At 37.5% G+C, this 27,545-nt stretch overlaps 1 protein-coding gene across 2 annotated transcripts in view; it reads right to left on the bottom strand.

Moving 5' to 3' along the window:
* Positions 1-10,389: 10,389 nt before the first annotated feature.
* Positions 10,390-27,545, bottom strand: part of UBE2W (ubiquitin conjugating enzyme E2 W) — a 55,645-nt gene continuing 38,489 nt past the window's right edge. The window contains exon 6 of one of the 2 annotated variants that reach the window (XM_072951786.1): positions 10,390-10,583. In XM_072951786.1, coding sequence (XP_072807887.1) covers positions 10,564-10,583 — 20 coding nt within the window. In that variant the 3' untranslated portion in view covers positions 10,390-10,563. Of the gene's footprint in view, positions 10,584-20,870; positions 22,329-27,545 lie in introns of those variants that run through there. The other variant, XM_006202408.3, reaches the window with a different exon arrangement.

Raw genomic sequence — 27,545 nt, 5'->3', positions numbered from 1 at the left:
CACACTATGGGGGGAGGGGGTGGCAGCTGCAGTGGCTAATGGCTTGAAGGCAGGCAGCATTCCTTGTTTACTGAAATGGCAGGCAACATTCTCATTCTACACTTCCATAATAAACCTCCTCCCCCCACCCCCCCTATATGAATGGTGCATGGAAACCATTTTTTCAGATTGGTACTTCTGGTTAAAAACAGCAGATTAAACATTTATCTCGTGTCCCTCCAACATCCTATTATAATGAATTCAAAGACTTTAAAAGGCATAAGCTCATGAAGATAAATAGAAGAAATAGTAGAAAACAAAAAATATTTTTAAAAATTGAGAATGTGTACAGTGGATAGAGAAGTGATGGCTAGTGTAATGAGTCGAGGAAGCAGAACCTACGTGTGAAAAAATGAGCTGATTTAATGAGAAGAATCCAAGCACAGCCCAGAAACGAAGAACCAGATAGTGCTTAGAGGGGATAAGGCACTGGGCTTACAACATAAGAACTGACTGAAAACTCCATATAAGGAGCCATTAAATGAGTTTCTGCCCCTCCAGCAAACAGCACAGCAACTCTTTTGTTCAGCCCTCCAAGGAGATGGGAGGCTTACTGTCTCTGAAGCTGATCCAGGGAACACCAGACCCAGCGCAGGCAAAAAGGTAGCAGGTTGGTGGCAGGGGCTTTGGTGAAAGAGAACTGTGCTGGAAGCAAGTACCACACCCTTTCCTCTCTCTGGGATGACGCAACCCTCACCGGAGGAATGTAAACACTTCCTGCACCGGCACTGCTCTGGCTTTTCCCCTTTCCTTGGGGTTGGAACAGGAGTTAGTCTGAGACCTCGTTTCAACTGCAAAGAGAAGGACAATGATCCAGGCCCGTGGCTCTTAAACCTTGACAAAGACCAAAATCACCTGAGAGTTTATGAAAACACTAAGCCCCAGCCTTGAAGGCTCTGATTTGGTTGGTGTAAGCTAGGCCTGAAAATGTGCATTTCTAACAATATTCTAGGAGATGCTGTTGGTCCAGGAACAGTTTTTCGAGAACCAGTGCCCTAGGGACGTACCTAAATTAAGGGAAGCGGGCCCCTGAAAGACCAAGTGGGATGAGCAGCCCATTTCCCCAACCTTGACAGTTACTCAAAAGAGAACTTTGTTCTTTAAGCCACTGAGCTTTGGATCTCCTCAGCAGTAGCGTTCTGTCCTAATTAACAGCCTTTTCCAGGTCCTGGAAATGTGACAGGCAAGCTGACACCCAGGCAAGAGACTACAGATTTCCCTGGAAAAGCTGGTTGACTGCAGAGAAACAGTTTACGGAAACTGCTGGAGTCACCCAGCAACAAACAACAGCAACAACAGTCAGGCTTACTGCCTCGTCGTGTGTAGGGAATCCTGCACATCAATGAGCCTTGCCCATGCACGGGGACCTAGCCAGGTGTTCGTGCCTCCCGGATGGAGGAAGAAAGTGTACAACCTGAGAGACAATGACCAAAAAGGAAAAGGAAAAGAAATGGAGCTAAGATGCAAGAGAGACAGTGCAAGCAACAGAAGCTAACTTAAAAAAAAAAAATTATCATTAATTGGAGTTTAGAGGTGACATTATATCCTTTAAACAGAACTGGCTACTATAGAAAATTACAATCTGAAAAAAATTGTTCTTATAAATTAAAAATGATAACTGAAGTAAACATTAAAACAAAAGAATCAGATGAAAAACATAGCAAAGAGGCAGACGATAGCTTTTTAAAAAGGAAAAGAGGAGAATTTTGGAGAATCAGTCAAGGAGATGTAATATCTCGCTACTGAAAGTTCCAGAAACAGAAGATGAGGGGGTGGAAGTTAACAAAGAAATAGTAAAAGAAAATTTCCCCAAGCTGAAGGACAGGAATTTCCAGATTAAAAGAGGACTTCAAGTACCAACTTATGACCAAGAGAAAAAAAAAAGGCATGTGTCATGAAATTTAATCCTTCAGTGATCAAAAAAAAAAAAATCCAAAAGCTTACAGAACTTTTGTTTCCAGAGAGGAAATATATCACATAGAAAAGAATGAGGAAAAAAATGGCATTGGTTTCTCAAAAAAAAAAAAAATTAAAATGTAGACGTTAGTAAAGGGGATTTCCAGTCAAGATGGCAGAGTGGTAGGACCACGAACTCGCCTCTCCTCAGGACTACAACAAAACCACAACTGACTGCTAAACAACCATTGAAAAAAAGACTGGAACCTAACAAAAAAGATCTTCTTCAACTGGAAACATAGAGGGAAACACAGCAGACGGTAGGAGGGGTGGGTTCATGATATAATAGGGCCCATACCCCTGGTGAGGAGGGGCGAACCACAAACTGAAGGGAAATTAAGTCACAGAGGCCCTCCCACAGGAGAGAGAGCTCCAAGCCCACGTCAGGCTCCCCAGCCCAGGCTTCTGGCACTGGAGGGAAGAGGAGTCTCCAGGACATCTGGTTTTGAAGGCCAGCAGGGCCTAACTCCAGGAGCCCCATGGGACTGGGGGAAACAGAGACTTCACTGTCTGGGGAAGCACACACAGAACCTCACGCACGCCAGGTCCAGGGCAGAGGCAGAAACTTCATATGAACCTGGGCCAGACCTGCCTGCTGGTTTTGGAAGTTCTCCCAGGGAGGTTGGGGTCAGCTGCAGCTCACGCGGGGGACATAAAAGCTGGTGGTGGACATTCTAGGAGGGTTCATCTACATGAGCTTTCCTGGAGGCTGACACCTTGTTTGGGTCATTAGCACCAAGCCCTACCCCCACCCAACAGCCTACAGATGTTGGTGAAGAAATACCTTCAATAAACTGTAAGGAAAAATGATCTCCAATTTAGAATTCCTTACTCAGTGACACTTTTAGTCATGTATGAAGGTAAAGATATTTTTAAACCAGAAGGCTCTCAAAATTTACCTCCTGTGCCTGCTTTCTCTTTCTCCTGGGAGAATGAAGGCACATGAGAAGAAAAGAAAGGAACAGAAAGACACCAGACCTGGTAAACAGGGATCCAACATTTGTGATGCACAAGGTGGATTTCCCAAGATGCTAGTAAACGGAGTCCCTGAGCCCTGAGAGCAGGCAAGCCAGAGCGAAACAGGAGAGCGCAGGGCTTAGGTGGCATGACTCCTAGAGAAAACGGATCTGATCAATTATCTGTGGACGACTATTACCCTCTGTCAAATATTTTGGTTTTTCCCATAATGCCCCTCCTTTCAGTGTTTCTTCCTGAGATTTTAGATCCCTGCCCCACTGATATCAAGCTTGGCCAAAGGACCCACTTGTCCCAATACATTGTAAGTAAGTGTGATGAGCGACCTCTGAGTAGAAGCTTTGAAGCACTGCCACACGCCCTCTCCTGTCTGCCACTGACCAGCTGTGCTCCAAAAAGAAGCTGCTCTTCATGGAGTGCAGAGTGGAGACAGCAAGGCAGATTTATATCATGAAAAATACAGACCAGCTTTGCTCTTGTAAGTCCTGGAATTTGGGGATAATTTGTTACCACAGCTGGACCTAGTATGTTCTGACTGATACATTATCTGCTACTTTTGACTGTGGAGAAAACTGTACTGTAAGATTGTGGGAAGACTTAGTGATAGGTACCCTGAAAATTAAGCAATGACATTCATTCATTTAACAAATATTTATTAATTCCTATTATATGTCAGGAATTTTTTTCCCAAGGCACTAAGACTATAAAAAGTAAAAATGTTAAAGAGGCAATTATTATTAACATAAAAAAATGCTTTAAGAAAGGGAAAAAAATCAGGGGCAGGTATAACTCAGTGGTAGAGTACATGCTTAGCATGCATGAGGTCCTAGGTTCAATCCCCAGTACCACCATTAAAAAATAAATAAATAAACCTAATTACCTCTCCCTAAAAAATAATTTTTTTTAAATTAAAGGAAAAAATTCAAGTCTCAAAAAAAAAAGGGGGAAAAATCATAACATACCACTTAGCTCGTCAGGGAATAATATTCACATAGTTATATAAACAATGGTGAAAATAAAGGGAGGGTAAGCAGTGGGGCACGGAAGTGGTTAAGCTGCTTAAATCCTTATATACCATACTAGGATAATATCTAAAATTGATAAAAATCAAAAAATAAGGTATAAATGTATTATGAGAAAATGTATGGAATGCACAAACTATTAAAGCTAATAAACAAGTTCAGCAAGGTTGCAGAATACAAGATCAATACATAAAAATCAGTTGCATTTATATATACCAGCAATAAGCAGTCCAAAACTGAAAGTAAGAGAGCCATTTTACATGAAGCAGCATCATAAAGAATTAACTATTTAGGAATAAATTTGACTAAGGAAATAAAGATATCCCATGTTCAGAATTAGAATATTTAATATTGTTAAGATGGCAATACTCCCCAAATTAACCTACAGATTCAGCATAATCCCTATCAAGACCCAAGCTGGCTTCTTTGCAGGAATTGACAAACTGATCTTAAAATTCATATGGAAATTCAAGAGACCCTAAACAGCCAAACAATCTTGAGAAAGAACAAAGCAGGAAGACACATATTTCCTGATTTGAAAATTCACTACAAAGCTACAGTGTCCAAATAGCGTTACAGGCATAATGATGTATACGTATCTGTAATTCAATGGAATCAAATTGAGAGGTCAGAAACAAATCCATGCAGGTATGGCCTATTGATTTTCTACAAGGCTGTCAAGACCACTCAGTGGGGAAAGAATAATCTCTTCAACAAATGATGTTGGAATCATTTGAATGTCCACATGCAAAAGAATTTGAAAGTCTGCCTCCCACATACAAAAATTAATACAACATACAAAAACTAATATAACATAGATCAAAGGCTTGAATGTAAGAGCTAAAACTATAAAACTCTTAGACAAAAACATAGGTGTAAATCCTGTGTCCTTGGATCAGGCACCTATTTTTTAAATATGACAGACACCAAAAACAGAAGAAACAAAAGAAAAAACTAAACAGGACTTCATCAAAATTAAAAATTTTTGTGCATCAAAGGACACTATTAAGGAAGTGAAATGAAAAGACAACATACAAAATGAGAGAAAATATTTACAAATCATATATCTGACAGAGGTCTAGTATCCAGAATATATAAAGAGCTCTCTGAACTCAACAACAAAATGACAAACAATCCAATTAAAATATGGGGAAATGGAGGGACTGCTAATAGATGTGGGGTTTCTTTTTGTGGTGAAGAAAAAGTTCTGCAATTAGATGGTGGTGATGGTTACACCAAATACTGAAAACCACTGAACTGTGCACATTTTAGAAAGGTGAATTTTACGGTGTGTGAATTATATCTCAGTTTTTTAAAATATGAGATAAATATCAGTAGACACAGCAAGAGAGATGAGAATAGTAGCCCCGGGGAAGCTGCAGTGGCACATATAAAATGGAGCTGATAACAACTGCTCTTTCTTATGTCTTAATATATTTGGCATTTGATACTATATATATATATACATATAACTTTGATTTCTTTAAAAAAATCAGTCGAGTCCAAGAATGGAACGAAAATACAATGTTAGTGAATTATGCTATCTCTTCAAAAAAAAGTGACTGCATTTGGATAGAAATGGAGTGGAATCTATTTTTTTTGCCTGCACTCTATTTTCTTGAATTAAGATGTAGGAAAGTTTTGGGAAAAGGAAGCACAGAAATAGAGGTGGCCTTGCTTAACTTGAAATCAAGAAAATCTAAAATCAAGGGAAAACTTAAATGAGCCAAGAACTCCTTATTTATAAAATTGATTTAAATGCTTATGCTTGAAAATGAGGTTAAAAAAGGGGAGCCATTAAGCTGTAAAATATCCTCACTTCCCAAATGAAGACAGGAATAAAACAACCAGAAACAGAGTACTTACCAAGCACTTTAGAACAGTGTGTCTGAAACGAATGGCTTGTGTAAAATACAGTAAAAATGAATTACCAGAAAAATGAAATTAAAAAAAGAAACACAAATTACAAAGCCAAATTTTCATTATTAGATTGGATTTCATTATTAGATATATATATATAAAACATTACTCTGTCAAATAGCTATTAAAGTGTCTAAATGTGTATTCTCAGTTTCTTTACTCATTTCTTCATAGGCTGTTAATAAATAGTTCACATACTGACACAGGGCCATAGACCGGTGCTGAGAAGCACACCTCTGCAAACTGTGTGGAACCAGATTCTTGAAATTGTTCATTAAATCTTAAAATAGTTTCAGAGGCAAGAGGCTACTGGAACAGAAATTTCAAAATAGCAATCATACTAGGACGAGAAGATTATCCCCTAGTCCTCTATTAGAGCATTGCAGAAACATTCATTTATAGACAGGGCTACAATTACTTTACAGTGGCAAAAAACAGGCGGCAAACTAAGTGGACATCAAAGGGGGATGGTTAAAAATTATAGTAATCCACGCTAGAGAATGAGATGTAGCTGGTTAACACGAGATATATGTGTGTGTATCGCATGGAAAGATGTCCATGTTCCATTTTTTACTTTTTTAAAAAAGCAGCAAATTCCACAGCAGTGTATGTAGAATGTAGTCCTATACATTAGAAAGTGGGCCCAGGTTGTTTGTATATATTTACATAGCAAAAGGGTAGAAAAATATTTGAAAAGATAGGGACATATTCATTCTGCTAAAGGGCTGGGGGAAAGGGACAGCAAGGGAGAAACTTTGACCTTAGTTCATTCATTCACTCAAAAAGTTTGTACTGAGTACCAACTATGTTCTAAGTGGGAGGAGAAGGGAAACAATGACGGGGAATAAGCAACTAGACAAAGAACTTGAAAAGAAAGGAAGGAATATAGAAAGTGAGAAAGGAAGAGACAGAGAGGAAAGGGAAGGGAGGAAGGGAGGGGAAGCAAGTTCCAGCACAGTAGGTAAGGTCGTGTTTTGTCCTGTATATCAGAGGGTGAGTTCAGGCAGTACGTAGATATTTACACTGAGAAGGTGGGGAGCGGGAAGGGAGGGGAGGGAAGGACGAGGGTGAGCTTCAGAGGGTTAGGAACAAAGGCAATGAAAGGACTAAACTGGTGACTGGAAATGAGACTGGGACCAGGCAGCGTTGCTGATTCAGACAACAGCATCGATCCTCACGTGTGGTTTGTGCATCAAAACATCAATACCTCTTTGATATCTTCAGCAAGCCTAACACTCTAAAAGATTTTAAAAAACAATAAAACATTTCAAATGCTTTAAAGAAAAAGCCTAAGAAAATGGTTGGCTGTAGAAATTTTTTGACCTATGGAACATCAATCTCATTTCCTCAGGGAAACGATCCTAAGTGGATGCTGGGTTCTTACGTGAGGTGGTGAAAGGCTGTTGCATCCGGATTTACTACGTGTAGTGGACTGACAGTGGCTGCTGAAAAACATGTCTTCATCCTAATCCCTAAAGGGTGAACATGATCTTGTACAGAGAAGGATATGGCTGAGTTAAGGGTCTTGAAAGGAGGAACTTATCCTGGATAATCAGGGTGGGCCCTGAAGTATGATTCTAAGTATGAATGTGGGGGCAGTTTGGGGACAGACACACACAAGACAGTAAACAGAAGCAAAGGAACACGTGGGGCCAGCGCAAGGTGAAAGAGGCAAGGAAGCGGCCCTCCACGGGGACCCCAGGGGGAGAATGTTCCTGCCGACACCTTGCTTTTGGACTTCCGACTTTAGAACTGGGAGATAATAAATTTCTGTTGTTTTAAGCCACCAAATTTGTGGTAATTTGTTACAGCCCAGCCATAGGAAATGAACACACTAAAACACTAACATTTAAAACAGAAAATTATAAAATTGAATGAGAAATCTTTTTTAAATTGAAGTATAGTTGATTTACAATGTTGTGTTAGTTTCTGTTGTAACAGCATACTGATTCAATTATACATATATATTCTTTTTCAATATAGGTTATTACAAGCTATTGAATGTAGTTTCCTGTGCTATACAGGAGGACCTTGTTTATCTTTTATATATAGTAATTTTTATCTGCTAATCCCAAACTCCTGATTTATCCCTCCCCCTCTTCCCCTCTCCTCTCTTTCCCTTTGGTAATCATAAATTTGTTTATGTCTGTGAATCTATTTCTGTTTTGCAAATAAGTTCTTTTTTTTTTTTGCAAATAAGTTCATTTGTATCATTTTTTAGGTTCCACATATAAGTGATGTCATATGAGAGAAATCTTAAATGCATTTTAATTGAGGAAGGAGCAAGTTTAATTAATAATGAGATATTTATAGATAATTTACTATAAGCACTTTAATGTGCTTTGTCTTAGAACAATGCCATAGAGTAGTTACTACCCCTTCTCAGTATTTGGAAACAAAAAACCCAGGTGCAGAGGTTAATTAACTTGGATAAAGTCCCATGCAGCTGTAAAGTGCCAAGTTCTGAACCCAGGCAGCCTGACTCCAGAGCCCACCACTCAGCTATTGCCTGGGAAGTTTTTACTTCAGGACACTTTGAAGGATTTTAGAGTTAATAGCACTGTTTTTTGTTATTTTGTTATTTTTGGCAGCCTTTCTTTTTTTTAGAGCAGTTTTAAGTGGACAGAAGAGTTCAGGAGAAAGTACATGGAGTTCCCATCAGCCCCTTTCTCCCCTCTCACCATTTTCCCTATTGTTAGCATCCTGCATTAGTGTGGTACATTTGATATACAATGAGCCAGTATTGATACATTATCATTATTTAAAGTCCACAGTTTCAGGGTGAGGGGAATTGGATGAAGGTGGTCAAAAGATACAAACTTCCAGTTATAAGAAAACTAAGTACTGGGGATGTAATGTATAACATGATGGTTATGGGAAATACTGCCCTGTGGTATATTTCAAAGTTGCTAAGAGAGTAGAAGCTAAAAGTTCTGATCACAAGGAAAAAAAATTATTTTTTCTTTTGCAGCTATATGAAATGGTACATGTTAACTAAACTTACTGGGGCAATCATTTCACAATATATGTAAGTCAAGTCTTTGAGCTGGACACCTTAAACTTATAAGGGCTGTATGTCAATTTTATCTCAATAAAATGGAAAAAAAATTAAGTCCAAAGTTTAAGGTTCACTCTAGGTGTAAATTTTATGAATTTGGATAAATGTTTAATGACATGGACCCATCATTATGGTATCATACACAGTACATCACTGCCCTAAAAATCCTCTGTGCTCCATCTTTCCATCCCTCCCCACCCTAAGCCCAGGCAACTACTGATCCTTTTACAGTCTCCATAGTTTTTTCCTTTCTAGAATGTCATATAGTCGGACTCGTACAGTATGCAGCCTTTTCAGGTTGGTGTCTTTTACTTAGCAATATGCATTTAGTGTTCTTGATGTCTTTTCACGGTTTGGTATCTCATTTCTTTTTAACACAGAATAATATTTCCACTGTATGGGTGTACCACACTTTGTCCATTTACCTATTGAAGGACATCTTGGTTGCTTCCAAGTGTTGGCAATTATGAATAAATCTTCTCTAAGCATTCAAGTGTAGGTTTTTGTGTGGACATGAGTTTTCAAATTATTTGCTTAAATACCAAGGAGAGTGATTGCTGGACCATATGGTAAGATATTTTTTTTTCCCTTTCCCTAAGCTAACCTCACAGGTTGGAGTATTTTAGATAAGTGTACACACAAATTCTGGTCTATTATCTGCCATTTGGTCAATATAAATAATCCTGTAGTGGACATTTTAAGTTCTCTGCCCATTAAAACTCCTCAATCTCATTTTTATTGTGTTGGGAAAACCATCCCCAATTTCAGGTGGTTCTGATGGGGCTGTAAATTCATGGCCACAGGGGCCATGAGACCCACACCTGCTGAAGTTCCCCATCCTCCAGCCTCAGTGATGACTGAAGGGGTGCTGCAGACATGAGACCCGAAAAGACCAAGCAGAATCTGCTCTGAGATGGATTTACAAACACTAGTAGGGGAAAACGCTAGTTTTCTTGGAGCTGCTGGGCTGGGAAGGTACAGCTGTCAGTGACCCTCTTGCTCACATTTGGAGAGAATTTGTAGAATAAAGCCAATCAGAGCTGGGAGAGGGAGACAGAGCCCTAACTTTGAGCCTTGCCTCCAGCTTTTCTGAAGCCAGTACCACCTATGACTCCCTGGCTTTATAAACCAACAAGTTCATTTTCCCTTAAGCTAGTTACACTTGCAAACAAAATAATCCTAATATAAAGCCCAGGTCCAGCTTGAAATGTGAAGAAATGAAAAGGATGTTTATGAACATTAAAAATACTCTAGAGGGGAGGGGGTTATAGCTCAGTGGTAGAGTGCATGCTTGGCACGCATGAGGTCCTAGGTTCAATCTTCAGTGCCTCAGTTAAAAAGAAGAAAAAAAAACTCTCATCTGAAACTTCTTTTTCATGACTGAGGAGATTTGCCACTATTTCAAAAAATTCTCTCAACTAAAATTGCATATTTATTCTTAATAGGAATCATATTTCCTCTTTTTAGTTAGCAGTTTAGTTTCCTCTCTTTCTGCAAGAGAATTAAAAGTTTGTACAATCTGCTGTTGTTCCCTTGCTGCGTTATTCTCCGGGACAAGCATTTACACTCCTGATGCTGAGTTACAGCTGAGAATTACTTTGTCTCCTGTCCTCCTGGAATAGAAAGAGAAATAACATTGCTTGTAACCTAAGAAACTTGGAAGTGAGTTAAACCAGTCATCCTCAAACCTGGCTCTGCGTCAGAATCATCTGGGAGAGATTTATTTGCCTAAAATATGAATTCTGGCTCCATTCCACACCTTACTGGAAAGAGATTGAGTTGAATTGATTTAACAGTCAGCAATGCTGTGGATGGACCACAGCTGTTGCTTCTATACCTTGGTTGTAAATAATGCTGCTATGAACATTGATGTGCATGTATCTTTTTGAATTAGTGTTCTAGTTTTCTTTGGATATATATCCAGGTGCAGAATTGCAGGACCATATGGTAGTTCTATTAGTTGTTTGAAGACCCTCCATACTGTTTTTCAGTGGCTGCACCAATTGACATCCTCACCAGCAGCGTACAAGGGTTCCCGTTCCTCCTCATCCTTGCCAACTTTCGCATTTGTATTCTTTTCGAGGATAGCCATTGTGACGGGTGTGAGGTGATACCTCATTGTGATTTTGATTTGCCTTTCTCTGATGATTAGCAACGCTGAACATCTTTTCATGTGCCTCTTAGCTATCTGTGTGTCCTCTTTGGAAAAAATGTCCATTCAGATCTTCTGTCCATTTTGGGGGCAGGTTTATTTGTTTATTTTAGACATCCATTTTTTAATCAGGTTTTTTTTTGATATTGAGTTTGCATGAGCTGTTTATACATTTTGGATGTTAACCCCTTATTGGTGATACAATTTGTAAATATTTTCTCCCATTCAGTAGATTGTCTTTTCACTTTGTAAATGGTTTCCTTTGCTGTGCAATAGCTTCTAAGTTTAATTAGGTCCCATTTGTTTATTTTTGCTTTGTTTCCTTTGCCTCAGGAGACAGATCAAAAAATATTGCTTTTATGTCAAAGAGTGTTCTGCCTATGTTTTCCTCTAGGAGTTTTAAGGTTTCCAACATACCTATTACATTTCTATACCCTGGCGTGTGGGGCCAGGTCCTGGGCGCTCTGATGGACAGGTACGCGTCCAGGAGTGGATGTGGGCTCTGGGGGTCTTAAGGCAGTCTGTCTGCTGGTGGGAGGGGCTGTGTCCCTGTCCAGTTAGTTGCTTGGCCTGAAGCATCCCAGTACTCAAGCCAACCTGATGATGGGCAGTGGGTGGGCCTGGGTCCTGAGGCTAATATGCTAGAGGGAGGATTCCAAAATGATGCTTGCCAGCAGTGGCGTCCATGGGGGAGAATGAGCTCCCCAAAATGGCTGCAGTCAGTGTCTGTGTCCCCAGGGTGAGTTCTAGTCACCTCCTGAGATTCTCCAAGATCAGCAGATAGGTCTGATCCAGCCTTTTTTCAAAATACTGCTTCTGTCCTGGGTCCCCGCGTGTGTAAGGTTTTGTTTGCCCCCTTTAAGAGCGGAGTCTATTTCCTGCAGACTTTCCACTCTCTAAAGTAAGACCACTGACCTTCAAAGCCAAATGTCTGGGGGCTTGTCTTCCTGCTGCAGGACCCCCGGGGTTGGGGATCCCGGTGTGGCGCCCACACCCCTCACTCCTTGGGGAGAAGCTCTGCAATTGTAATTATTCTCCCTTTTGCGGGTCACCCATCCGGAGGTATGAGTCTTGGCTACACCATGATTCCTCCCCTCCTCCCCATCTTGCTGTGGTTCCTTCTTTATATCTTCAGTTGTAAAAGATCTTTTCTGGTAGGTGCCGGTCTTTTTCTACTCTGTCACCTTGGCTGATCTCCTCCTCCGTTACATTTTAAATGCTCTATATCCAAGACAGCCGAGGAAAGTGTGGTTCCTCCCAAAAGAGCTCTGAACTACACTTATCTGACTTTCTCACTATAACTGTTTGCATTTTCCAAAATGTTATATAAATAAAGCCGTAAGTATGTACTTTTTTTTGTCTGGGTAGTTTCACTCAGCATAATAGCAATTTATCAGTGTTGTTTTTTATCAATGTGTCAATAGATTATTCTTTTTTTTTATTGCTGTTGTATTCCATTGTATAGATATGCCAAAGTTTGGCTACTTATTCACTTATTGATGGACATCTGGGATGTTTCCAGTTGGGACAGTTTACAAACATTTGTGTAAAACGTCTTTGTGTGAACATATGCTCTTTTCCTGTGGGTAAATAACTCCAAGCAAAATGCCGATTAATTTAGTACGTGCATGCTTAACAACTTTTTAAGAAGCTGTCAAACTGTCTTCCAAAATGCTTATACAATTCTACGTTCAGTAGTGGGAGAGTTCCCATTGCTCCACATTCTTGTCAAAACTTGGTATGGTCAGTGTAGTGGGTGTAGTGGTGTCTCCTGGTTTTAAGTTGTATTCTTCTAATAACTAACGACGTTGAGCAGCTTTTTATGTATTTATTTGCTATCCCTGTGTTTTCTTTGGTTAAGAATCAGCTGAAGTAAAAACAAAAATTCAAAAATTGTTCTCATTTTAAAATTGATTGGAAAGTGACTGAATTTTAAGAATTAAAAAAATTCTTTATCAGACATATATTTCACAAATATATTGTGTTACCTTTTTAGTTTAAGTGTCCTGAAAAGCCCAAGGTTTAAATTCTGATAAGAACAATTAATCAAATGCTTTCAATAATTTGTACGGTAGTTAAGAAATCTTTGCCACATTCAAGATCTCAGATTTTATTTTCTTACACAAATTTTAGTTTTTACTCTTGATTTAGGTCTATGATTCATTTTGGGTAATTTTTGTATATGATGCAAGATTTTTTTTTCTTTTGCAAATGGCTCTTCGAGTGCCCTAGTACCACATGATGAATAGATTATTCTTTTTCCCTGAAAGTGCCTTGGCATCTCTTTCGAAAATCAGTTGATACTACCTTTGGACTTTCCCTTCTGTTCCACTGATGTATGTCTATATTTATGCCAATACTTGATAATAAATTCAAGTCATCATCATTCGTTGTCCGATTACAATTAAGCCTCTTGTTTTTCCCTTCAGTTTAGTCACCCTTCCAAACACTTTCCACATCAGAGACAAAGTAATTTTTCTGAAGGGCAAATCAGATTCTGTCACAAGATAAAATCAAAACTCTAAAACCTCGTCTTCCATGTTCTAGTTCTATTTCCTATTTTCACCTCTCCTTCATCCAAATTTAATGCTACAACACTGTTCTCTCTCACCCTGGGTGTTTGCATTCGCCGCATGCTTTATCTCCGATGCCCTCACCTTTTCTCTCCCACCTTTGCCTGGCGAATACTCATTCTTCCCCTGGAATTCTTCCCAGACTCCCTTAGACAGCCTTGGTGGTTCCTGCCTTGGTGCTTGCCTGGCACTCTGCCATCACCCCAGGACACCACCGTACACAATCACCCGTTTGTCTTCCCTGCCAGATGATAAGCTCCTTGGGACCCAGCAGGCGGTCAGTATTTGAATGAATATACAGTTGAACAAGACAGGTTCTTGCTCTTCAGAAGCTCCCGACATGGTGTGGCACGCAGAGCGCTGTGTCACTCCCCACCCCACACCTCCAGTGCTTTCCAGGTCTGTTGTTTCTGCTGGTTTATTATCACGGCGTTTCCCAGATAACCTTTGTGTACTGATCCCTGTATTTAATTAAACCACTTGGAGGAATCACCTGAGGCCTAAAAAGAGAATAGCTTTCTTCAGAGAGGAATTGCAGTTGCTTCTGATCATCTCCTGAGAACATGGCCAGTCAGGGATCTCATGTTAATCTAGGTCCACAGCTTGGCATTCCCCAAAGCACTCCAGGGTGCAAGTCTGAATCAGGGCTGTTTCCTCAGGTGACCTTTACTCTGGGAATGGAGCTCCACTGGGTCCTGGTTTTAAGTTACTTTTGATGGGTGGGATGTTGGCGCAGTGGCTCAGACTCATTTGGGGCATATCCTGGGCTTTGATTCCTGGGCAACCTTCCCTGCGATACTGCCCACACAGTGGCTCAGTTTCATAATTCCCTCCCAACTGACAGATGCCCTGAGGACAACGGGAGCTCACTGCTAGGCTCATCTCTCCGTTCAGCGGAAACTATGAAAGATCAATTTCAATGCTGCCCTGACTCACAAAGCCCTACATCATTTGGCCTTTGGCTCCTGCTTCCCCATTGGCTCTCTGAACCAGCCGCGTCATCCTGTCCTCGGGCTTTTGGACTCGTGATCTTTGTACTTGCCTAGAACCCATCCACAAAGTTTGTATTTCTCAAGGCATAGCAATACTATTTGCAAACAACTTGTTCCCCTGATTATCAGAAACTGCCACTTATCGGAACCTGTTCAGGCTCATCACTTTGTATGCTGTATCATTTATCTACTTCATAGCTCCCTGATTACATAGGCCCTTTGAAGATACATGCTGTCGCTTATCTGCCATCCTTGTTGGTACAGCAGAGGTCATCACTAAGTATCTGCTTAAATGCCCGGTTTTAACCTTAATGAGTGTTAGGTTTACCCTTATGATCTCAGGGCTCCTCAGATGTATTAAGTTTTAAACAATTACATTTTTAATTCGTGAATATATTCAAGACAATTTACCTCAGAGAAAAGGCAAGGATATGAGAAACACCCTTTTATATAAAAGAAGGCAAAACCAATTAAGAATGACTAATGATTTACTTAAAAGTAATTCTGTCAAACTCTCTGGGATGGGAAGGATAGGGTGTTCTGCTATAACGTTTCACACAGATGGTGGTTGGGTTTGCTAGTGCCTGAGTAAGGTTCTTTGAAAAAGCTAGGATAAAAATACAAGTACAATCAGGTGAATTCAACTAAAATTTACTAAGAGCTTCTGTGATAGGTGCTGTGTGCCACTGCTGTGTACACAAACACAACTGAGACACTGTCCCAGTGTGAAGAGCTCAGGATAGAAGACTGGGACGGGGTAAAGAGGGAAGGGCAAAGATGATAAACTTGTAACTACATCTGAACTGCACCTTTTGGGGAGAAAAGCAGGTAACGAACATTCGAGGAACAGAGAAGAACATTAGCAAAGCACAGGGAGTTTTGTCTGGCTGTTGCGTGTGGGACGAGGTGTGCAGAGGGCTGAAGAGCAGCAGGGGTCCATCAGGACCAGGCAGTGAAAAGGCCGAGGGCAAAGGGGCTGGAGAAGAGGAAGAAACGTCAGAGATGTTCTAAAGATGGGCTCTACAGAACTTGATGAAAAATGTCAGCGAGGACTCGTGAGCAGTGTTAGAGTCTTCACTTGGGTAACGAGGTTAGATAGGAATATGCCATTAATTATGACAAGAAAGTATGAGAGAGAGAAATAGGCTTTTGGGGGGGTGAGAGTGGAGATAAGAAATTTTTAATGCTAAGTTGGACACCTTTTCTGCAGGATATAGCCATTCACACTAGGGTCTTACTTGATAATATACACCCACCCGCATTAGTTCCCTGAAGATCACGTACATGTATAAGAAAGTATTTTCCACCTTACTTTCTTATTTCAACTTTCCTTATTTGACCCTTCAAATCAGTTCATGTTTGATTTTGCTATGTGCCACGTTAGTGTGAAAAGTACTAAGGAATATACAGAGGATTTCAACAAAACACTTCTCCCTAGTAGCTTGAGCTAGTGGAGAAAAGTCATACCTTCCGTGAGAGGCAGAAATTATTTTAAGGATTACAATAAAGGGAGGGAGTGCCATCAAAGTATAAAGAAAGGTGGATCTTGCATTTACCTAACCAGCTACTAACCTAGTAGTTTGGGGCTGCAGAAGCGGCTCGTGGCGGGGTCAGGCGGTCCCGGGGAGGGAGACCCCCTGGGAGAGAGCCTAGAACGCCAGCAGAGCACGCTGAACCCCTTCCTGCCGGGAACAGCTGGGATGTGGGAAAGGCCCCTCTTCTGCTTATTTCCTTCTCTTCTCATCACTTGAGGAGTCATACTCATTCAAGTAAGTTAGTTGATCTGTTTGCATACTCGGGAAAGCGCCTGGAAGTTCTTTACAGGATGTTCTTATTCATCGCGCAACTTGAAGTTCAGCAACACCAGACTCACAGTAACTCTAAGCAAGCACCCAGGTCTCAGTTTCCATCTTTTCTGAAAACACCCAGTCTTTTAAACAGGACTTAATTAATTAAAGCATGAAAAATTACTAAAATGCACTAGGCTGCGCTGCTAAGCAAAGATGATCTTCAAATAAATAAACGAATGGCTTTAGTGACTATCTTCATTCTGCTGCACTCATTTTGGAAATGGACATGTTACTATTTCCATAATCCTTTAAAGATCACAGTCTTCTGTAAAGATATATAAATTTTTACAATATAAACTACAAAAACGTTTAACATCTATCCAACTTAGTATTCAAGTCTACAGGAAAAAAAATCAATGACAACTGCTTTATTATTAAAAGTTACTGAATTCCATAGAGCACACAATGTAATTCATATTCAACTAACAAAAGTTTGATACATGTATTTAAAAATATATAATATAGATTTATCTGTCAACATTTATATACTATTTAAAAAGCAGTAGCTTTACACATTTTACAACTTGATTTTATAAAATATATACATCCACCCTATGCAAATCTTCAAGCAAATCTTCAAGCATGAGCTTCCATTCCTATTAATAAAATGCACAATCTGTATTTCCAAATATTGAGAGAAAAATGGTACCAACTAAAAATAACAAATCCATTGTGACTTCAACATGCATCTAATTCTTGGCTACTAGATAACTGACCTAATTATCTATTCAAATAATTATTTTACCTTGAGACTGACAACTAAATTGTATTATGTATTATGTGAACAACCTGTAGTTAACTATGAAGAGGCTTGCATTCTGACACAATCTATGAAATTCCTTATTCGTCATCAGGGTTTTAAATTAGAGAGGCAGGATTTCTCAATTATCTGCTGTACCAGGAAATCGGACAGGTGAAGTCACACCTAACAAGCCAAAGCCGGTGAGCTTTGAAACCATGCCTTTTTGCCTTTGAGGGGCAAACTTTTTTCAAAACACTGACAGTGTATGTGCCAAGAAATAGAACAAGAACAGTGTCTCCTTTCCCCAGTCGACTGCACTCAACTTGCAAAATTCTAGTTCTCTAAGTATATGAAAGATACATTGGCTTCTATTCAGACTTTTCTTCCACATATTCAAAATGGCTTTCAGATATTACACTGTTGTAGTAACGGAAAATTTTCATAAAAAAAGATTCTCATGTAATAATGTTGGAGATTCATCCCCAATTATAAGTCCCAATACTAACACCTGAAAATTAAAATCACAATAAACACCTCAATTAGCAGGACCACAGTCAAAAGCAGAACTTCAACTTGAAGACAGAGATCTAAGTCTGAAGTACATGTCTAGATTTCATGGGCCTCTACTGATAATGATGCACATCACCCTGACTTTAAATTAATGCACAATTTATGCTGAGAAAGCAGAAGTCTCCCACAAATTATTATTAAAAAAAAATAGTTCCAAATCTCAAACTAGCTTAGAAACTTACATGGAAAAAAAAAAAAAAACAAACAAAAAACTCCACTTTCACCAAAACAAGTAATTGAATTCATCTGGGCAATAATTAGGCTTGGGAGAGTCACAGAAGTAACAAAAGGCCTAAAAGTAAACAAAATCCTCTCAATATCAGTATTTTAAGAACTAAATTACAGCTAACAACAGCTTATTTATCAAGTAGTCAATTATTCAACAAATTTAGCCATTTACTGATGGACTAAATTAGGTATCAGAAATTCTTTATTTGTAGGATGGAATCTTTTTATTTAAAAAATTTTTCTGACATAATTTTAATAATCCTTCTCTGGATTCCCTAAACTCAAGAAAGAGAAAGGGATGGGAAAGGGAAGAAAGGGAAGAGGGGAGAAAAACCCGTGAGTCAGAAGATTGACATACTGGGTATCTGTGAGGAGACAGGAAGGAAGAAAAATAAGGGAGAGAAAAAAACAAAAACAAACAAAAGACTGCAAAGAGGATTAGGGCCAGTTGGCACAGATTAAAAGACACCTTCCTCACAGATCTTAATCAAGCAAAGGCATTAGCGTAACAGAACAGTGCTGTAGCTGATTCTGACAGCAATGACTCCTCAGATCTTTTTGAAAATCAACTTATATACACAATTAGAAATCTTAAGTATTTAGCTAAAATATGTACAAAAAAAACTAAATAAAAGTGAGATCAAGAAATATAAGCAGCAAAGTAACCATAAAGGCTTAGAACTAGTGACACTGAATTCTTTATTTAAAAAAAAATTTTTTTAAACACACAGGACCTCCTCTTCTATTTTTAGGAAGAAGCTTTAACAAGTTTTAAATATCTCAATTCTCAAAAACAATAGGCTTTTAAAAAAATAAGACTTGATTACCAAAAACAAGTAATATGTGGTTACATACCATTTTCGTATCATTACTCATATCCATTATTTGTCAATTCACTTGATGCAATCTGGGAACAATTAAGCAGTCACTAGATATCTGTTTTAGAATCTGAAGAAGTTATTATCCACCATGGGAATCTAATGACATATATTTTTGCAAATAGTTAAAGTTTCAGAAGGGAAAAATAATAAACTATCCTAGTTACTTTATACCAAAAATTTAATTTATATACCTAGTCAAAACAATAAGAATTAAGATCTTTCTCCAGATGAACTGTATATAAAAGCTATTTTTACCATTTTCTTCTGGGGATTTAAAAAAGCCTCATTTCCCTGCTAGCTAAAAAGGAGGAATTTGTATATTACAAGTAAGTCCCTTTAGAGATGAATATTAAATTCCTTAAGATCTTAACAGCCATAAAATTTATTTTTAAAAATTTACCTTAAAAAAACTGAAAACCATTTCTCTCTTTAAAATCTATGGCATTAATTACTACTTGACATAATTTTTTTTTGAAAGGGCAGCAAGTTCATGATCTAATAAGCATGCAAAATAAGGAACTGAATGTATCGCTGCTTGTACAGAATTTGGCAAACCAGAAGAATGGCCTTAAAATAAATAAATAAATAAATAAAAAAGAAAAGAATACATATTGTCTAAATACGAAGGTATAATTCTGTAGGCCTATGTGGCAGACAGGGACCCATGGAGGGACTGCAGGGAAGAGGGAAGTAGCATGTTCCTATGTACACTTTCTTGCTACTCTGGTTGTCATTCAACAACATGCTACAGAGAAATAGTCTTTTTATTATTACAAAGCCATTAACTGCCCTCACTAGAGCAATGACTCAGGTAAACATCTTATGTCTTTTAATAATGTAACTTACATTTAAAATTAACTTAATTAAATCTAAGTGCACAGGCATTTTCAATGACTCCTAAGTTCAAGGAAGTAACACATAAGGTGTTATCTGATTGCAAATTCTGAATGGTTGGTGCTTCTATATTTTAGGATATTTCATCCCATTTTCTTCTCCTTTAACCATAAAATGTACCAAAATTATTTGGTTTTCCTTTACTTTCCTCTGCGTCATTTTAATTTATTGTATGGTATCTCTATGTAGAGAGAGGTATGTTAAAATACTATTATTCATATTAAAAAATTCATTGAGGCTATATATGATCTATTAATCTATACTATAGCATTGTTAATCTTTGACCTGGTATATTATTTCCTTTGGTGAATAAATGTCACAGGTCATTTCTTTATAAAAGGATTTTAGTAACAGGACCAGCAGTATGGGGGGAGATGCCCCACTCCCACCCCAGAAAATGATCAAGTCAATCAGTAGTTTAGAGCAGTTATGTAAAATATGAAAAATACATAATTTATAGCTGCAGTTTTCATATTAAAAAGCAGTTAAAAACTATAAGTAGTTTAAAGCACTCCAAAAAACATTTTCTGTCTTGGTTAAATTGGCCAACTAATAAGACTGAGAGAGATGAGAACCCATGTATGTCTAGTCAAGATAGAACAAAATGCTTTTGATTTTAAACAGTGGTAGCTGCTAACTAGCAGTATAAACAGTGTCCACAATTTGGTGGCTGGCCACAGTTTAAGATTTTTTTCAAGTTATTTCTACAGCAGACATATTTTTGAAGTCTACCCACCCCTGAGTTCAGCAGTTATACTTTGAGTGTAAAATTATATGCCCTTAATTAACAACATGTACAAAGCTACAAAATGTCATCTATACAGAGATTAAAAACAATTTTTAAAATATTCTCTGCCAATTACCGATTGGATGGTTTTGCTGGGGTACATATTTCAAACCTTTTAGCCAACTGGCTTTTACTTTTAAGCCCAAATTGCTTCATATATTCACTGTAGGATATGTCAAAAAGAGTGCAACAACAGGCATTAGTAAAAATAACATTGTAGTAGAAACAGACTTTGCATATGTGAAAAGGTAATTTATAAAATACATTAATCGCCTTTTAAAAAGAGAACCGAGTTGCAGTATTATTAACTTACATGGTACTGAGAATTGGACCTTTCAGCATTTTTTTCTATAGAAAATTTTTATCTAGCTGTAAGCAAACTCTTAAATAAAACAAAGCAAAACAAAACAAATCCCTCCAGAAAAAAAAAGTAAGTATGGTTGTGTGAGACAAATAAGCAAACATACCATTCTACAGTGTACTTCTGCCTAAATTTTAAAATAAAAATGTCCACACTCTTTTGTTAAAACATTAAGCCTCTGTCAAAAATGTATTTCTTATTTTAGGGTACAGGATTGAAGGACAAGATGATACTTACAAATAAAGAAAATTTACAAGAAAAAACTTGACAAAAGTTTTTCAATTAAAGTATTATAACATTCAAACTTGACTTAAAACATAACAAAAGAAATAAAATTGCAAACAAAAATGTTTATGGATTTTCCAAACATAAATAAACGAAATAGTGTTTAGGCAGTAGGGCTCATGCTGATGGCTAGCAGGAAGTAACAGAGTGTAATCTACTTGGAAAAAATCGTTAATGTACAAATAACAAGCCCAAATGAGGGACTGCAGCAGTTTAATCATCACTGCCATTCTTCTTACTTCCAAAATAAAGCCTTGATTAAACCATTCAAACCCTATATTACTCATACCTTTACTTCAGAGATTAAGGAACTATATACAACAAATGAATTTATTTTCACCATAGGGATAACATATTGTACCTCTCTGCCAATATTACTTGAAAACTGTCCATGTCAAAACAACTTGACAGCAGATATAAACAATTCAATAAATACGCAAGGATCTTTCATTACAGTCCTTTAAAGACGCATGTTAATTCATGCTGTTAACCTTAGGTTCACAGTGCATAGAATCCAAATATAAACAGTTGGGGTGACTTTCAAAGTAATGTTGAAATCCCTCACTTTATTTATAATCCCACTCAAACCGATAAGTTCATTTCATAGGCCCTATCATGCATTAATCATTGGGTGGCAGGAGTTAATGAAAATTTTTCCTTTTACAACGTCCATTGCCGGCAATGAACGTCCCAAAACCGCCAAGGAAGTCATTGTTATTGCACAATACATGAGGACCTGGAACTTTTCCAAAAGCTTAAAAAAATAAAAATAAAAAATGGAATTATATTTGACATTTCCTGACACCTGCATTAATACTGTATGACTAATAAAAGCATGTCAGTTGCCTGGACTGAACCAGCGATCAACATGCGCCCAGAATGCACACGAGTAAAAATGCAGTAAAAGGAAGTAGTCTTCATTGCCTATAGGTCACTTCCAGTCAAAGGTTAAAGTTCAAAGACTGAATGATCAAAGTGCTCATTTTCTCAGTAGGACTATCTTCTGCTAGGAGGATGATAACAGTGGCATCAACAAGTATCATCTTTAAGAAAAGGAGAAAAAAGATAATTAAAAAAGTCAAGCATGCATAAGGAAAATCTACAAGTTAGTCTAATACAGAAATAATTTTAAGTAGCAAGAAGAACATGGTTTACAATTCTGACTTGTCTCCCCAGATCCCTACAAATAAAAAATCCAATTTGTGTTCAAGTATATAGTAACAAACAAATCAAGTTCTATTCTTTCAGGGAAATGGTAGTTGATACAAATTTTAAAGTAATATTAGTAGTAGTATGTTAGTTCTGCTTAAAATAATAAATTTATATATGTTAGCATATATTCAGAATTTATCAGTCATAAGAGAATTATTTATGGGCAACAATTTAAAAATATAATGAGACAGAAAGTAAACTCATGACTAGCACTGCCATGCTAATTAATGCAGAATACAAGTCATGTCTTCAAGTCTTTGAAGGAAGTAACGCCATAAATGAGTACAATCTCTAAATCAATCAACAGTAAATATTAATCTCTCTTCAGAAAATAAAATTTTCAGCAAGTATACTACATACATATGCAAAGGAGGTCATTAAAAAATTCCACAGAAATGTAGTAACACCTTTTCATAGCCTCAACACATTCATGTAACATAATTTTGGGGGTTCATTAACTTTTTTTTTTAACAGAATTTATTTCACAAAACATATCTGAAGGATTTTGAGGATGGGTTATTCTTCAGAAAGAGTCTTTTGAAAGAAGCAAGATTAGTGGCAACTACCCAAAAGTTGTGAAAGCTTTCAAGGAGAAAATTCTGAAAAATTGGCCAAAATATTTTACACAAACTGTCCCATGTTAGGATCGATATATTGCTAATAAAATTCTCATTCATAATGACTCAATGAGAGCTAAAAAGCAGTAAATCTGACTTCCATGCTGGGTAAGTTAGTGGAACATTCCACAATACTGTACTTTAAAGGTAATCTAAAGAGTGAAACAGACTAAACTTAAAAAATAAATCCTATATAAATCATTAAAATCCTTTAAATAAATAAGAACATCTTTAAGAAGAGAACAAGTAAACAATTTACAGGCTCTAAGTGTCCCATTGAAGTATCTGTTTCTTAAATAATTGTGGCTCTTGGAATAAAGAGGATACATTTGTCACAGATCAGAATAAACTTAAGGATATGAAAAGTTCCCTTAAAACATCACTTCTCCAAGAGACTATTTTATAACACTATAGTCTTCGAAATTAATACTAAATCTAATCACATTTAAATCTCTAAGTTAAGAGATGGCACTGAACTCCACTTATTATGTCAAACTACTGGGGATAAACTTTAGTGTTGTATCACATGACAATGTATACAATAAGAGAAGTGACAGATAATATCCAACTTGAACATAATGTTATCTAGTTAACTATCAATAAGCTTTTATCTCCAAAGACATATCATCTTTGATAAGTGGTACCATAAATGTATCTCTATCAGGTTGTTTATTCTGCAAGGTTATCAATACAGGTATGAATGTGCTACCAACCACCAAAACGATTAGGGGATTCATGAGAAGCTATTCTTCCCATCCCAATCCCCACCTTGGGTCAGATGTTAAAAGAAATTTAGGTCTAATATACTACCTGCTCTGAATCCTCTATCTTTTGAGAAATACATAAGTTCTAAAGATGAATTTCAATTATCTCTGATAGCTGGACCCACAGGGAATGAAACATTACATATCCATAATGGCTATACATAATAAAGAATCTATGGGTCATAGTTCAGTATGGAGACAGGTATGAGCCAAACCCATAACCATCTTTTCCTAATAAGAAGGGCATCACTAAGAAGCAAAAAACACACTTGTTAGCAAAAGTAACACAGTTTCCTAGTTATAAAAAAAATTACTGGATACTAGGACTGGCTTCCAAAAAAAAAAAGTCATTAGAGTAAACCTATCTTGGATCAAGAAAAATATAGGTCTATAAAAGGTGGTGAAAGAACGCAATATATTTAACCTCTTGGCTAAAGTATTTGTGGCAAGATGATGACCTAAAAAAAAAATCTCATATTAACCACTTAAATTTTTTCTGGAACTGCAGAAGACCCTACTAAAATTATACCCTTAAATATAATATATAAATTACCAGTTCCAAAGAGGTGACATCTACCATGGCTAATTTCATGAGGCTTCTGGGAAATGTGAATGAGAGAGAACTGTATTAGAAGAAGGTCATTTAATTTTCCCCCAAAGTATAAGAACCATCAAATTATATTGGAAAGCATCTCCCTGGATATTCCCAGGGACAGAAGACTAGAAGAAAAGGAACACAGCAAGAGGTCAGGAGATATGAAGTAGGATGCTACCTTCAAGAAAGATACAAATAAATTTTTACAGTTAGGTTTGTGTCTCAACAGTTTAGGGAATTAAAATTTTCCTTTGATAAACCAATTCATGAAAGATTACATAGTAGAAACAGAATTGTTATCCTGCAGGAAATAAAGGGCAAGGACTGTAAAAGTGCAAGTTTGGACTCAGGAATTTAGAAGACGGTTTTGTAATCCTAAAAAGTAGTACAAAGAAAAAGGCTCACAATGTAGGTAAACCTATGGACAGTTATTAGGCAGGGAGAAAAGGAGTTTGTTAATAGGAGTCTGAAATAATTTGGTGTTCCTATCCATTTATAATCCTTGTAATTCTACAGGCTATGTTCACTAAATGGAACCAGAATGTGGTCTATAGTTTTGTAAAAAAAAGATATTCATCTACTTCTCCCAAAATTACAATCTCCTCAGTTTATTGGACATGATATCTAAACATTATGTCAATTTAGTTCCTGTAAGCCTAGTTTTCTGGAGCCAATACTTAATAGCTATCTTAAACTATATTGTTCAATTCTCTACCACCTTAAGGAAAATGCTTCAGGACCCACAGATCTGTACTCTCACCTGTGAAAAGCAATAGTTTATGAAACTAAGTTGTATATTGATCCCAGGAAACAGATGGATATTATTAATGGACTCTAGTTGGCTATCTCTTTGAAATATTTTTACAATCTCATAAAGATACTTTTTATATTTTTCAAGAAAAATTATGTCTACTTCATGATCCATAACTCTGAGCCTCAATCATTCATTAATTTGTGCACTGAACTGGATACAGATCTACTTTCTAAGGAAGATTCTAGCCCTGAATCATAGGTACATTCCTTGGCCCTTTCATATGCTGAGATGAGTTGTCTTATTCAAATACCTATTTTGGTTAGGTCTCTTTATTTTTTAACCCTATTCTCAGTTCAACTAATTTTTCAAACCATATGGACCCCCACCCTTAATTGACAACACAGAATATTTGCATTCCATTGCAGATATGCTCATAATTCCTTAGTGAATAGAAATGATAAAAGAGTTCTGGACAACAGGTTGATAGCCAACTTCAAGTGATTAACAACAAGGAACATGTATTCACATACCAGTGACTTTTTACACTTTAGTAAGAGATTGCGTGCTAGAGAGGAACCTCAAAAGAAACGCAGTATGAGGTGTGATGTATACAAAAACAGTAATAGGGTAGCAGTGACTGGCCTAATTCTCAAGGTATACTAATAATGTGTAAGGCAATTTTAAACTCAAAAAGAGAGGCCTTTTTTTCCCCCCAAGGACCCAACACTGGTATTTGGTAGCTCAATTTTGATGTGTCAGCTAAGTTCTCCTCTTCTAAAACCAGGAGATCAACCCAGCTTCTGATTTGTCATTAGTAGTGCCTCCATCCCTGCATCCTGGAAGCCCCCTCTGAAGTACACAGATATCACTAATCTACACCAAAACCTCTCTTGCCCCATTGATTATACCTGGCAAACATTCTGACCCATGCTGACCTAAGTTATGTTGGTTAGCACCACACAGAAGGGCTGTGGAGCTTGATACCCGAGGCCTACAATTTTGCTTGGTTTCTAGAAACAGAAGTGTCACGTGTTTCAGTGAGTTCTTCCAGCTGCAAGCAAGTCTTTGTTCAGCCTCTGACCTTTTTGTTTAGCTTTACAGGTCACATCAGGACCCTGACCTGACCTTGTAATCCTTTCAGAATTAGATGATGTTAAGAAAACACAAGAGTCCATACTTCTTGGTAACTGATATTACAAGGAGAACATAATCAGTGAGTATCTTTTGGAACTAAAGCAGATAAGCAGAAAAAACTTAAGCTAAAATTTCAAAAGCTCCAGAACAAAGCTGACATGATTCTGCTTTACAAGTATGGTTACCTTTTCGATAAGCTTTTCCAATTTCAACTATAATGCCAAGGTGGGCCATTTTTATGGCAGTTATATTCCTTATAACTGTTATTGTGAAACGTATAAAGGAGAAGGCAAAATATGCAACACAGCTGAAATGCTTTAGCTTTTTAAAGGAAAAGTTCAAGGAAGCGACCCTGTACCCAACTACCTGTCTGACAGAGCAGATGCTTTATCATCTCAAAGTATAACTAATATTAACCTTCCCTGATTTCAGATGAGGCTCACTCACAGAGCAAAACCGCCCATTTAAGGGAGAATGCAGGAGAAGAATGATTCAGGCATTCAGGGTTCAAGGAGGAGCAGAAAACATACCGCATAAGAATGTCACTGTAAGTCAATGAACTGAGGATGTTTTAGATGGAATTATCTGCATGTGAAAAAAAAAAAGTATCTGCACCTGGCAAAGGAAACTAAACAAGGATAGCTGTGATTTAGCTGAATTAGAATTAGGGGCTTTTTAAAACTGGCTAATTTGTATTGGGGGGGGGAGGATACTTTAAACCTGTTCATTGGGAAAATGAATTCCTACACAAACCCTGTACTGTTTAACACTAAGTAAGAGGTTAATTTAGTCTGAAAAGCCTCTTTTCTTTTTTTTTTTAAATTTTGTTTCAGTGATTTTTTTTTAATGGAGGTGCTGAGGATTGAACCCAGGATCTCTTGCACACTAAGCATGTGCTCTACCACTGAGCTATATCCTCCCCCCTTGCCCCCCAAGCCTCTTTTCTTAGTACTTCTTGGCTAACTTGGAGATGATCCATCTTCAAACTATAAAAAGGACTTTTCTATTTCAGTTATAAAAGTATGGATTTCTCAGTAACAGATAAAACTATTAACTCTATGAAAAATACTTTATTTTAAAGAATTTTTATATTCCTAGTTTTACTATGTATTATTTCCTCAATTTTTATTCAAAAGCAGGTAATAAATTCTAAAAGTATTCTTAAGTAAAGGACTTTTCATAAT

Source organism: Vicugna pacos, chromosome 29, assembly GCF_048564905.1.
Source record: "Vicugna pacos chromosome 29, VicPac4, whole genome shotgun sequence".
Taxonomy (NCBI): Eukaryota; Metazoa; Chordata; class Mammalia; order Artiodactyla; family Camelidae; genus Vicugna; species Vicugna pacos.
The sequence above is the reverse complement of the archived record's forward strand: the minus strand, read 5'-3'. Positions and strand labels throughout refer to the sequence as shown.